The 12,292-nt window shown below is 39.6% G+C and overlaps 4 protein-coding genes across 4 annotated transcripts; 2 read left to right on the forward strand and 2 right to left on the reverse strand.

Annotated features, from left to right (window-relative positions):
* Positions 1 to 227: 227 nt before the first annotated feature.
* Positions 228 to 5,068, reverse strand: LOC135340071 (serine/threonine-protein phosphatase alpha-2 isoform). Its single transcript, XM_064536366.1, has 7 exons — positions 4,897 to 5,068; positions 4,627 to 4,758; positions 4,094 to 4,324; positions 3,711 to 3,815; positions 2,883 to 2,954; positions 2,251 to 2,540; positions 228 to 484 (listed from the first exon to the last, which is right to left on the reverse strand). The coding sequence occupies exons 1-7, from the start codon at positions 4,952 to 4,954 to the stop codon at positions 380 to 382; spliced, it is 993 nt and encodes a 330-aa protein (XP_064392436.1). The 5' UTR covers positions 4,955 to 5,068; the 3' UTR covers positions 228 to 379.
* Positions 5,069 to 5,101: 33 nt separating this feature from the next.
* Positions 5,102 to 8,156, forward strand: LOC135340073 (complement component 1 Q subcomponent-binding protein, mitochondrial-like). The gene is made up of 5 exons (XM_064536368.1): positions 5,102 to 5,269; positions 5,323 to 5,609; positions 5,726 to 5,770; positions 5,844 to 6,002; positions 7,933 to 8,156. Exons 1-5 carry the CDS (start codon positions 5,161 to 5,163, stop codon positions 8,083 to 8,085), a joined length of 753 nt encoding a protein of 250 aa, XP_064392438.1. The 5' UTR covers positions 5,102 to 5,160; the 3' UTR covers positions 8,086 to 8,156.
* On the reverse strand, positions 8,093 to 10,433 carry LOC135340076 (density-regulated protein homolog). The gene is made up of 6 exons (XM_064536373.1): positions 10,272 to 10,433; positions 9,693 to 9,780; positions 9,576 to 9,620; positions 9,400 to 9,516; positions 8,919 to 9,058; positions 8,093 to 8,221 (listed from the first exon to the last, which is right to left on the reverse strand). The coding sequence occupies exons 1-6, from the start codon at positions 10,383 to 10,385 to the stop codon at positions 8,177 to 8,179; spliced, it is 549 nt and encodes a 182-aa protein (XP_064392443.1). The 5' UTR covers positions 10,386 to 10,433; the 3' UTR covers positions 8,093 to 8,176.
* A 914-nt stretch (positions 10,434 to 11,347) lies between these two features.
* On the forward strand, positions 11,348 to 11,968 carry LOC135340092 (dynein light chain 2, cytoplasmic). The gene is made up of 2 exons (XM_064536406.1): positions 11,348 to 11,520; positions 11,580 to 11,968. The coding sequence occupies exons 1-2, from the start codon at positions 11,363 to 11,365 to the stop codon at positions 11,848 to 11,850; spliced, it is 429 nt and encodes a 142-aa protein (XP_064392476.1). The 5' UTR covers positions 11,348 to 11,362; the 3' UTR covers positions 11,851 to 11,968.
* The last annotated feature ends 324 nt before the right edge of the window (positions 11,969 to 12,292 follow it).

Below are 12,292 nucleotides of genomic sequence, written 5' to 3' on the forward strand. Positions count from 1 at the left end.
CACCCTATAATTTTGGTAGATCTAGAGATCGTTTTATATTACCATATATAGCGGGTTATTTTCGAGGTTTTGTACAATAATTTTGATCAAAGCATGCAGCTCGATTCGTTATTATTTTTTCGTGACATTAAAGTATAAAGGACAAACTTTGTGTGAGTTTATGAAAGACAAGCAGTGATGAAGGTACACAGCTAGCAATACTCACACTAGTTCACAATTCAAAGGGACAAAATAATAAATGACTATTCATGTGTCATACGTATATATAAGACAGATATTATGGTACAAAATATTTTTATCACAAAGAGGAGTGTAAGTGCAGATCTACAGTCTATTAATGTTTTTCATACACACTGCACCGGCTACAAGAGAACAAGTGTTATTTCTTTCCTTTATTTTTGCCCTTGGGCGGAGTTATCGGCCTGCTCTGTCCCCCAACCCCCTGAGGGAACAATTTTCTACGATCACTGGCTGGCTTGAGGATCTGTGAGGATGCATGGGAAGAAAACACAGAGTTAGATTACAAAATTTTTAGCAGAATAACGTATAGCGTGTATATTTCAGTGTAAATGTTTGCGGTTTTCGCTGATTAAGCATGTGCCGCAAACATTTATACCCACAAATTTAATATCGTATGCATGCATACTGCAGAAGGCTGCTATTCCGCGAAAATTTATATATGTGAAAACCTTTCTACGGTTATTCCGCGAAAGTTTATACCCTCGAAATATACAGTATACAATCACTCTACACGGTTTTGTACACATTACATTCTAAACCCTTTGGATGTGCATCTTTACTAATAATTAATGTTATTGATTCAATCTGCCCACCCAATTTGTCTCATCATAATTGAGCACCACCAACTACATAATAGTTAGACACTGATTAGGAAGTTTCTACATGATTTAGAAGCCCAAAGGGCTGGTTGTAGTATCCCAAACGCAGTGAGGGTTCTACTAGCCCTGAGGACTTCTAAATCATGTGGAAACTTCCTAAACAGTGTCTAAGCATTTTAGATCATAGCAACCATGAGTATTTAGCCAATCAGATTTGAATGTTCTTATCTAATCTTTGCTACATGATTTTCTAAGTGAAGTACATGATTTTCTATCGAAGTACATGATTTTCTATTGAAGTACATGATTTTCAACATTTCCTCTAACCAATCAGATTGCAGTATTTATGACAAACATGATCTAATTACTGATACAAAGGTAACCTGATGCTTTGAGACCTTGTGTCAACAGTTTAACAGGACACCCCTCAAAAGGTAGTAATCCATCTGGCAACTATCTAGCACCAGACATAATCAACTACGGTACACAGTCTTAGTGGTTTGGTTGAGTGGGTGGTATAATTATACTCAACCTCGCCAAACACACACACAAAGGAAAACACGACACTGTTAGGAATTCACAGAGACAAGAAGCCAACAGTTTAGAGTTTCTATACAACAGTTATTGGCAACGTATTGATGCCTAAATGAGGATCGAAAACAAGTGCCAAAACAGAAGTATACACGTACTTGAGTTGGATAGTATAAATCCACACATTTATTGGCATATCCAAAACTCGATCAGCATGTCTAACCATGTGAACATACAATGTAACAGTTATTTGTTACGTCATCGGCCTTTTACCAATCAATCAGTGCATGTGACCTTCCATACTGCCACGTGGTCTGACAAGATGGCGAGTGGGAAAATATCTAGTTTAAGTTCTAATTCTACTCTACTGATAGTAGTTGTTCAGAGAAAGCAGACCGAGAAAATGAGTACTAATGCTGCATGGAACAACAAGGTTTCTATAAAACGCTGGTCTATAAAACGCTGGGACAGTTGATTCAATGATGAACATAAAGACTCTAATTGTAGTGTTTTTGTATTATAGTAGTCACATTGATTACATTTATAAATGTTCTCGTACACACTCTCTCCATGGTGACTATCAAGGGTGGTCATGTCAGACCAATACTGTATTTGATTGGACATTATCTAAATTCTTATAATACCGACTAGAAAAACATTTGCATTCACATTTGCATTCACGTTGCTAGGATTGGCCAGGAAAATCACCAAAAAGCGTAGAAACAAGAAATTCGGCGAGAGCATACTTCAATCCGTTACAACGTCATTCAATGCTCTGATTAAGTACACAAACAGTTGGCTTAACCTCTACACTTAGCATGAATAAAGCATACAAAACTTGAAACACACACAGCTATAGGCCATGTACACAAACACACACCTGGAATGAGCACATGAGGGTCTCGTCTACACTCATCATGGCCCCGGCATTATCAAACTCCCCGCAATAATTGGGTGCTGAGAAAAGAGTTACGAGCTGTCGCTTGGCAAAGAACTCGTATCCATCCTCCACTACTTGATGCGCCCGACAGATGAGGTCCATGTCGTGCTTGTTTAGGAACTTGCTGACGATATCATTGCCAAAGGTGAAGGACACTCCCCTATCATTCTCCCCCCAGCCAGTAGTCACCTCTTTGTCAGGGTCAGACCAAAGGAGGTCACACAACAGACCTGTGCAAGCACAACAACACACCCAGGATCAACAAAGAACATGATAGTACTGAGTAGCACTGTACACAGAGGCTTAGTATTACAGCCTGTCTTTGGCTATGTTCAAACAGATGCTGTTGGCAAGCAAACAATATAGTTGATAGGTGTCAATACAAGGGCAGTTGGGCCTACAGGATATGAAAGCTTGGTTTACTGAATATAGGAGATTGCAAAGTACACGGTAATTGTATGAAAACAGTGCTCTAAAATGCAGCATAGCATTGTTTATTGATAGGGTGTGAGACAAAAGATAATCTTAACTAGGAAATCTACTGTACAAATGCTTCGGTTCCCGTGACTCACCTTGGTCTGGCACATCAGTTGGTCTCATTATCCGTCGGATCTGTTCCATGGACTGAAGGTCGGGGGACAAACCTGCATAACACAACACAACACACTTCAACAACCAGGCTTGGTCACACACAGGGGAAGAGGTTATCCAAACAGTGCACACAGTCATGCACAAAACTTAACAAGGGTTATAACAATTCCATTAATGGGTCTGCTCAGGTAAACACAGGGCTATACAAACATACGTTCATACAGGACACATGTCAACATCACATTACATGTACCTACACAGAATTTAGATGCCGATTGCATCATTCAGCATTACCACCTGGCACTATTTATTGTATAGTGTTTACGAGCTACATTCTGCTATGTCACTAACAGTCACACTATGCTCTTATTGAATGACACTTACACTAGACATTAGCTACTGTTAACACGGTTAACTTGGTGAGAGATTTCAACATTAGCACTAGCCCAACCGAATGACACTTGTCATGCATATGCATACAGTGTACCCCAGCGTAGCCTTAAAATGTAAACTGAAAATACACTACAGAAGGTGTATAAACAAGACAAATCTCCTACTACAAACAAATTGATCAATTCAGCTTGCTATAATTATAACTGCCATTCCTTAACACAGTTAATACGACAGTTATTATGTCACTATGGTTATACAGTGTACCATAATGCCCACATGTACAACTAATTATGTTGGAAACATTAGACAATAATAATTATTGTTTACAGTTTCCAAGACACCTGACACTGTGTACTAGGAATCTCACCAGAAGCAAACATGTAAGGGAACTTGGCTCAGTTCACATATACACTTACCACCGTGGCAACAAAAGATTTTTTCGTCTAGAATAGCAGACACCGGGAGACAGTTGAAACAATCGGTGAATGTCTTCCACAATCTGATGCTATACCGCCGCTTGCCTGGAATAAGATAGCGAAAAGGCATTTAATCACATAAACGAAAAGGAGTACCCTAGATGGTAAATTACGCGCTGTTTAAAGTAATAGTAAGTCAAAAATAGTTAATCACTGAGTGGGCAACAAACTAGGTAGAAGTAGTGAAAGCACATGTGAAATACAACTCCTCTAAGTCATACGAAAATTTGCACCAACGAAAATTACCCGCTATACGGACATTCATGAATGGAAATAGACATAATAATCACAATTACAAGCATGCACACTCGTTATCAACTCACATTCATCGTAAAAGCCATATATTCTGTTGATGCTGGCACACTCGTGGTTGCCCCGCAGCAAAAAGAAGTTCTCAGGGTATTTTATCTTGTAGGCTAAGAGCAGGCAGATAGTTTCAAGTGACTGTTTACCTCTGTCAACATAGTCCCCTAGAAACAGGTAGTTAGCCTCAGGAGGGAAGCCTCCATATTCAAACAGTCGGAGGAGATCATAGTACTGACCGTGAATGTCACCTGTAGAGTAGGAAGTTTAGATTCCTTACATGTAAGAAAACAGTTTATCGCTACAGCTATATACACTGTAAACAGCAGATTAGATAGCCCACTAATAGGGCAATCAAACGTATGTGTTAATATTGGGGGATTAATTCATACCTAGTACTTTGACAAGGGAAACCCAAATAGAGCCAATTAATTGGCCACAATAGCATGTACAATGCGATGCCTTAGTAATACGCCCACACACATCACACACACATCACACACGCTACTCTCAACTGCAAACTGTGCAACTACATGTATATAAATGTGCTTACCACATATCTTTAACGGTGCTTCCAGCTCCAGTAAGATGGGTTGACTGAGAAAAATCTCTCTAGATTTCATACAGAGGCCTCTGATTTCTGCTTCTGTTAGTTGTACATTTTTACCAGGACGAGAACCTCGCACTGGATATGAAAACACCACCACATTATTGTCATTCACAGTCATGATGAAATTAATTTCTGAACACTACTGTATACACTGTAATATTAAATTAAATGACAAGGGTTAAACTTTAGAGCAAAAGTTGATACATGACCTACCGTCCAAGAGCCGCTGAATAATACTGTCGAGATTCACTTTATCAGCATCCGTAGCCATGGTTCAGGAGAGGTTCACCTAAATCCCAAACTCTAATAACAATTCATACAATGAGACCACCTAGTACCTTGCAGCTTCAAAAGACAAAACGCCTCTGATCACGTGCAAATACAATTACTATCGCTTTGTGAAAAAGTGACCTTTCAACCTAACTCCACGTGGACTTTTACCCACGTGTACGTGTACGTACCTTTATAGTGCTTGTGATGGCTTCAAGATTGTCTACACTGTATGGGTTTGTAAGCAGAGGGCTTACAGCCAGAACTAGTCCCTCATTAAGTCATGGAGCAAAGAGATCATTCTCATCTTCCAAAGGTTAGTCAATGATACAAAATAATACAAAAGCCTTGAACTCTGCTCAATTTCAGCCTTGTCAAAACTCCTCAACGTTGTAAAGGCTGAAATCTCAACAGAACAAAAAATGCTCGAGAATCTCCCAACGTTCTCCGCTTTTGATGTGTCAGTAGATGGCTCAATAGCTACACTGTTGCGGTCTTACAAAAGTGAGGAAGTCAAAGTTCAGTTAGACGTCAATCGGGCCAGTGAAGTGGTGTCTGATGAGATGGAGGGTGAGGGTGACTATGACGGCGATTTTGAGGAGGCTGGGAAAGAAGAGTTGTATGAGGAGGAAGGGGAAGATTTTGATGAGAAAGAGGTGTGCCATCAAAGCTTTGTTTAATGTGTACACTGGAGCTATGTCCAATACATGGATGTGTTGCTGTATTTGGCTCTATTTTCCCAAACTGTTGTGATGAATATGTTTGTCTACAGCAAGTCTCTGTACCAGTCTTCTCAGTCAGTGTGAAAAATGAAGCGGTAAGTATTTGTTCATGTTGGTAATGTGTGCTATATATGCCTGGCATTACTGTAACTTTCTTCTGAAACTCAGGGCAGTACAATGCAATTTGACTGCCTTTTTGAGGAGTTTGGCCCCTATGATGAAACCATGGACTGGAATAGTATGAGGATTGACTCTGTGTCAGTAACCCCAAGCAGTAAGGGGACAACAGAAGCAGTCTACTATGCAAATTCAACATCATTTTCTGAGGTGCATTTTAATATTAATCATGTATGTGCTTCAAATTTCTATCATGGTTTCACAAAAATCATTATAAGAAAATCGTAAATATTCAAAAGCAAACGGTTTACTGTAACCTATGCGCGTGTGCCAGAAGTAGCCTTGTCCTAATTGTTTGTGCTCCCTACAAGCTTTATTCACCATAGATCGAAGAGGAAGAGGGATTGGTAACGGAAGTGCACGTAATGATTTTACATTGAATATGCACTAAAGCCTCAAAAACTATCCGCGTTACGCCGTTTAACTCGCTCAAAATAAGAAAATGGTGTTTCCTCGAGACATCATCTATTTCAGCATTTTATAACATGCCCATGAGCCACGTGTATTACTTGCTAATGACGACCACACCTAGTAAAAGGGACATTCCAGTAAAGTTATAAGCATACTGCTGCTATTTATATAGTCTTGTATTGCTAAAACATGTAAGCGTGCTGCTAAAATAGGTACAGTGGAACCTCCATTAATGACCACCTCCAAAGAGCAACCACACGCTACATAACGGCCCAAGAGCTCAGGTCCTGATTGAAACTACAATGACTTCAATCAATGAAAAGCAACCTCTCAGGAGCGACCACCTCTCTATACTCCGTATAACGAGCAGCTTTCCAGCCCCCAACCAGCTTTAGCAATGAAAAATAACCTCCCAGAACTGACAGCCACACCCATAATTAGCAGAAAATTATTGCTGAGATAGCATTATTTTGCACAATCGTGAAACCTAGCTGTAGCTTGTCCCTACAGCCTTTTCAAAGCTTGTATAAGCTAAAGAAGCAGTTAGCAAAGCTCCAAGATTCATTTGCAGCAGGAAATGACTCATAGAACATCAAAACCTCCCAAGGAAGACCACCTCAGCCAAATTAAGACTGTTCCCCCATGGTGTCCGTTTTTGGAGGTTCCACTGCATAGACCTTTAAATATAAATGAGTTGCACAGACTGAGCATATTTGCTTGTGGTTTGTAGTTTATTATGCACTGTGTGTAGAAATCATCAGCTTGGCTAGCCCGGCCACGCCTATCTACAGCTTTGGCTTGTAGACACAGCCTCGATTAAACCGTGGGTAAAGCAGGTGTTACAGAGTAAGGGTACTTTTGTTGCCAATCCCTTTTCCTCTTCTATCTATGGTTTCACTGACAGGATTTTGCCGTGCTAGTTGTTGTGCTCCCTACAAGCTGTTTCTTGTTTTATGTTTCACTGATACAAATTTAATACCTAGAACCTTGACAAAAATGGTACCCCCCCCCCCCCCCCCCCCCCCGAAAAAACTGCCTACTATACGGTGTAATAAATGTGTATAATGAAAGCACCGTGGGTGCTGATGCCTTGGTGGAGATGCCAAGGCTACATAACATAAAGATACTGATAGCTTTTATACACACATTAATTAATCTATATCATATGCATTAATTAATTGCTGCATGCCAGAATCCAGCAAAGAGTGGGTAATGATCGACCATGATTGTTGTTAAAACGATCGATACCAAAGTTCAAGTCTAAAATTAATGGTGCATCAGCAGAGCTTTGCAGCTCTCTTCTCACTCTTGCAGCTACCAATAGCTAGCGTTCTAGTACAGAGTTAACTACTAAGTAGAGTAGCAACACTCAATGGACAAGTTTTTCTATGCACTCTTCTGAAAAGGCCTACAATGGCATTCCAAGTAAGCAAAACTAGGCATAACTCGAGAACGAAGCATTATTTTGAAAATCCATTCATGACTAGAAGCGTACATGTATAGAAACTCTTACTTGCACTTGATTGATTTGAGCAGCTGTAGCAATCTACACACTACCGTATACCTCGCTTGCGCATGCACACCGATGCATAATTATACTAAGCATTAGCCATTGCAATGTACATTTGAACCTACTGTTAATAACCGTGAACTGTGTTTTCCCTAACAGGAGCTGTACAGTGGCCTTTTGGAATTCTTAAATGAGCGGGGCATCAATGAAGAGTTTTCTAAAGAGATTCTAGAGTTCTATCGAGTGTTTGAGCACCAGTGTTATGTCAATGACTTCTTAGGTGGAATTAGAGACTTCTGTAGTGGCAAATAGTTCACAATTAATTTCTGAATCATTATGTCTTGTTATTATTTATGGTGACAATAAAATTAATACTGCAACAAGTTGAACAAAAAAGTTTGATTCATTTCTTTTGAGCTCCGGTGAAGCTGATAGAATCATCATCAACCTGCAAAACAGTTATGAAAAGCTAAGTGATATGCATAAAGACGGTGACGTGTACATTATCAAGTACAATTACGGTAAGAAAAGCTCATAATTATATACCAATATACACAGTGGAACGTCAGAACAAGGGACATCAATTAATTTTATACTGAGGACAGTGCTTCTGTAACTAAATTTAAACATAGTCCCCACTATACATGGCACATGTATAATGCTATAAGTTGTAGGTACAGTGAAACCTCCATAAAACAGAGAACAGCCTTTTGGCTGTAATAGAGAGGTGGTTTTCCTTGGGAGGGTTCGATTGCCAGCTATATAATTATGCTATATGAGTCATTTCTTGCTGCAAATGAATCTTGAAGCTTTGCTAACTGCTTCTTTAGCTCATATAAGCTTTGAAAAGGCTGTAGGGACAAGCTATATACAGCTAGGTTTCACGATTGTGCAAAATAATGCAAGAATTTCCTGCATGCTAATTCTGGGTGTGGCTGTCCGTTCTGGGAGACTATTTGCCATTGCTAAAGCTGCTCGTTATACAGAGTAGAGAGGTGGTCGCTCCTGAGAGGTTGCTTTACATTGAAGTCATTGTAGTTTCAATCCAGACCTAAGCTCTTGGCTGGTATATAGCGTGTGGTTGCTCTTTGGAGGTGGTCGTTAATGGAGGTTCCACTGTACATAAATATATGAGTTTTACTCACCTCAGGCCATTTACCCTGAATGAAGTCGATAACATCATCACTAACATCCCCTTGAATCACTATCTCATCGTCCCCGGTCACTGACGACCCACATGAGAAGTGTTGGGCAAACGATTTTGATGCTTTTTTCAGATCAATACCTGCAAAAAAAAAGAATGATAACCTTGAGGGTATACCGTGCACAGAGTAATTTTCGCATGAACTACCCAGACAGCGCAATTTTAATTTTCGTATATATATACAATTTATAATTACGAAAAAAAAAACCTATACGGTATTTCTTTCTCCTTACTCTCACAAGGGAGGCCACAAAAAAGCACAACTGTTTGGAAAAGCCATTTTGAAAGCTATAATTATACAGAAGCCCGGGCAGGGCTGCATCAAGAATTTTGGGTCAGGGGAGCAATTGGTAAAAATGTAGGGGGGGCGTGGCGTATGCATGCACGGCACTAGTACAGTTTACATACAATATTGCACTTACCAAACGTTTTAAGGCCCACTATCAGGGTGACATGTTTCTTCTTCCCTCGTACCACTGTTGAGACTTTGATCTGCTTGGGAGTTTCACAATGGACTATCTTACGAATGGCCTTTCCTCCTGTGGGCAGGGATTAAGACAGTAGATCAGAAGTTGCACACTTTAATTGAACTCTATACCTCTTTTCTGTCGTTTGCTATCAGCTAGAGTGAGCCCTCCAACACCTGTGGGGAAACAATAAAAACTGATGAGGAGAATCTCACATGCTTTACAAATAAATGAATGGACTAACTTACCTCTTTCCACCAGTCTTGTATAACAGTCAGGAAGATTGGTTTTCATCCACTCATAACACTTTGATGGATTTGGACCGTATTCGCAGTACTGCAGTAATGCATACCATCTTACCCAAATCAACATCAGTAGGCAGGCACGGTATAAAGTGTATCCAAAACTGGGTATTATAATGCTTTTAAAGCAAGAATACAATCCATGGCTATCTACTTATCCATCAGTCCATGACCAATTTCACCTGTAGTGTATATCCAAGGTGTATATATATATATATATATATATATATATGTACATCTGTTATCTACCGTAGGCATACATCATACACAGCTCGATCATAGTCCTACTACAATTTTTATTTATACAATCATGGTAAAACTACTTGAATTCTAATTAAGGGGGTATAAACATACAGCACATGTATAAATTGTTTGTCGATCGCATAATGTTACTGTGAGGGTGTTAACTTGACTCCCTTACACAAGGTACCGTTCCACAAATAGCTTTGACTAATAACCTAACAACAAGACACTAATCAATATAATTATAACTTCGACAGAGCAAGTACATGACTAGACTCCCACCTCAGGAGGCATTGTGCATATCTCACAGTACTCTACTTCCAGTGGGTACTGCACAGCAGCTGCACCCTCATCACCACTAGCACTACCAGGAGTGTCAGTAGTTAGTTCAGCCATGCTAGATTTCAATATTGCTTTTCAGAGAGTTCAGACAGGAAATGGGAAGTGAGATAATCATGCATGTGAATGTTCTGGATCTGTTATAATTATTATGTTCTAGGCTTCATTTCTTGATCTGTTCCAAGTAAATCTCTGTTGAGTTCTTCTTTAGAAATATTATGCTTCTCCACAGCAGCCTGGGAAGTTTAATGGTATAATTATTTGTATAAATTGACTGCACTGGTATTACCTTCAAACAGATTTTGTATTCTTTAAAGATATTTCCACAAGCTGTTTCATGATCAGGGCCTTTTCTATTTAAGAAAGAGTCCCTAAACCATGCATTGAAACAATCATCATACTTATGTTTCAGAGGAGTGCAGCTCGAGTCCAAACTCTCCATTCTCTTTTGATCCTCATAAACCACTCCCCACAACTGGATGTCTCCTCCCACGCCCCTATGCGCATGCGTATCTACTGCATCTTGTGCAGAGGTGCAGACTGATTAAAAATTTTAGCAGGTAACAATGAGTACTGAGCATCATAATAATTATAAAGCATTCGCATGTCCTTATTTTCTATCAGCCTTTCTATCAAGAGCAGTTCAATTCTTGCATAGCCATTTGCATAGTTACGGATATGTTACTAACATATCCGTGAGACTGACTATGCTAACATTGTTAGCATTCCTCTTGATTTTACATGTGTTTTCTTAGTTAAGTTTACTACATGTATATATATACACATGAATAAAAGATTAGTGAGTTTGACGTATCTGCAGTCACTCACTCATTGACTTTTAATGTTAGTCGTCAATATTAAGGCACAGATGTGACTGTCAATGCATGCTATCATAGCATGCATGATAGCATGCAAAGCCACAGAACACTAAGCAGCTATGGCATAGTGTTCTGTGGCTTTGATGCAAAAAAGCAAAAAAGGGGCAAAACTTTGTGGATACAAAAACACCCACTTAGCAGCCCGTAGAAGCGCGCATGTGCAAACACAGTTCTAAAAACACGCCCAGTTTGTCACAGGACTCTGACACAGGACTCTGCCAGTATCTAGTAGCCTTGACAACGACCAATGACCACTATTTCTATCTTCACAAAGCACACACATCCTCAGTATTAAACTTTGTGGAGAGAGGAAAGTAAGTTGCTGCTATAAAAATTGTTGCATTTTATTTATTTGTGTCTCATGATCATGCAGGATGACTGAGAGAAAAGCAGTTATCAAGAATGCTGACATGTCTGAGGACATGCAGCAAGATGCTGTAGACTGTGCTACTCAGGCCATGGAGAAGTTCAACATTGAGAAGGACATAGCTGCTTACATCAAAAAGGAGTTTGACAAGAAATACAACCCGACATGGCACTGCATTGTTGGAAGGAACTTTGGCTCTTATGTCACTCACGAGACGAAGCATTTTATTTATTTTTACCTGGGACAAGTAGCAGTACTGCTTTTCAAGTCAGGATAGACTTGAACTTCAACTATATCTATACATTTGGTATTCTCTTAGTTATCTCATTGTTACTGTCTTTGTACCTAGTAACCTGTTGTACTTGTGGAACTATCAATCTTTATTCCAAATTGAAGGATACATATATATGTACATGTATAATGCCCCATTTTTGGGGCCACGCCTAACTAGTTACAGTTCCTCATGTCACGTCTGCTGGCCAGCCTGCTCCTTGAAATAATAATGTCCCTCAAAGCAGACTCAGTCGTTATGGTTTGAAACCACCGGAAAATGTACAAGTATGGTCGCCAAGGTTTAGTGTGTTGAGCATTACAAGAAGAGACTAGTTAAGTAGCAGCATCTGTCTATGGCTCCTTTGGGTTCCTAAGTAGACAAGAGTTAACTATTCTACTCTTGGTTCTTGGTTCCTAGATCCTGTCATCTGAAAGCAGGAAGTAGA

This window comes from Halichondria panicea, chromosome 8, assembly GCF_963675165.1.
Source record: "Halichondria panicea chromosome 8, odHalPani1.1, whole genome shotgun sequence".
Taxonomy (NCBI): Eukaryota; Metazoa; Porifera; class Demospongiae; order Suberitida; family Halichondriidae; genus Halichondria; species Halichondria panicea.

Coding starts and splice junctions, on each gene's coding strand:
- LOC135340076 (XM_064536373.1), bottom strand. CDS start 10,385: ATGGCTGAACTAACTACTGACACTCCTGGTAGTGCTAGTGGTGATGAG. Junction 9,517..9,575: donor TAGCAAACGACAGAAAAGAG/GTATAGAGTTCA, acceptor CCCTGCCCACAG/GAGGAAAGGCCATTCGTAAG. Junction 9,059..9,399: donor AGTGGGCCTTAAAACGTTTG/GTAAGTGCAATA, acceptor TTTTTTTTGCAG/GTATTGATCTGAAAAAAGCA.
- LOC135340092 (XM_064536406.1), top strand. CDS start 11,363: ATGTGCAAACACAGTTCTAAAAACACGCCCAGTTTGTCACAGGACTCT. Junction 11,521..11,579: donor AACTTTGTGGAGAGAGGAAA/GTAAGTTGCTGC, acceptor ATGATCATGCAG/GATGACTGAGAGAAAAGCAG.
- LOC135340073 (XM_064536368.1), top strand. CDS start 5,161: ATGGCTTCAAGATTGTCTACACTGTATGGGTTTGTAAGCAGAGGGCTT. Junction 5,270..5,322: donor ATCATTCTCATCTTCCAAAG/GTTAGTCAATGA, acceptor GCTCAATTTCAG/CCTTGTCAAAACTCCTCAAC. Junction 5,771..5,843: donor TCAGTGTGAAAAATGAAGCG/GTAAGTATTTGT, acceptor TCTGAAACTCAG/GGCAGTACAATGCAATTTGA.
- LOC135340071 (XM_064536366.1), bottom strand. CDS start 4,954: ATGGCTACGGATGCTGATAAAGTGAATCTCGACAGTATTATTCAGCGG. Junction 4,759..4,896: donor TATTCAGCGGCTCTTGGACG/GTAGGTCATGTA, acceptor TTTCATATCCAG/TGCGAGGTTCTCGTCCTGGT. Junction 485..2,250: donor CCCTCATGTGCTCATTCCAG/GTGTGTGTTTGT, acceptor GCATCCTCACAG/ATCCTCAAGCCAGCCAGTGA.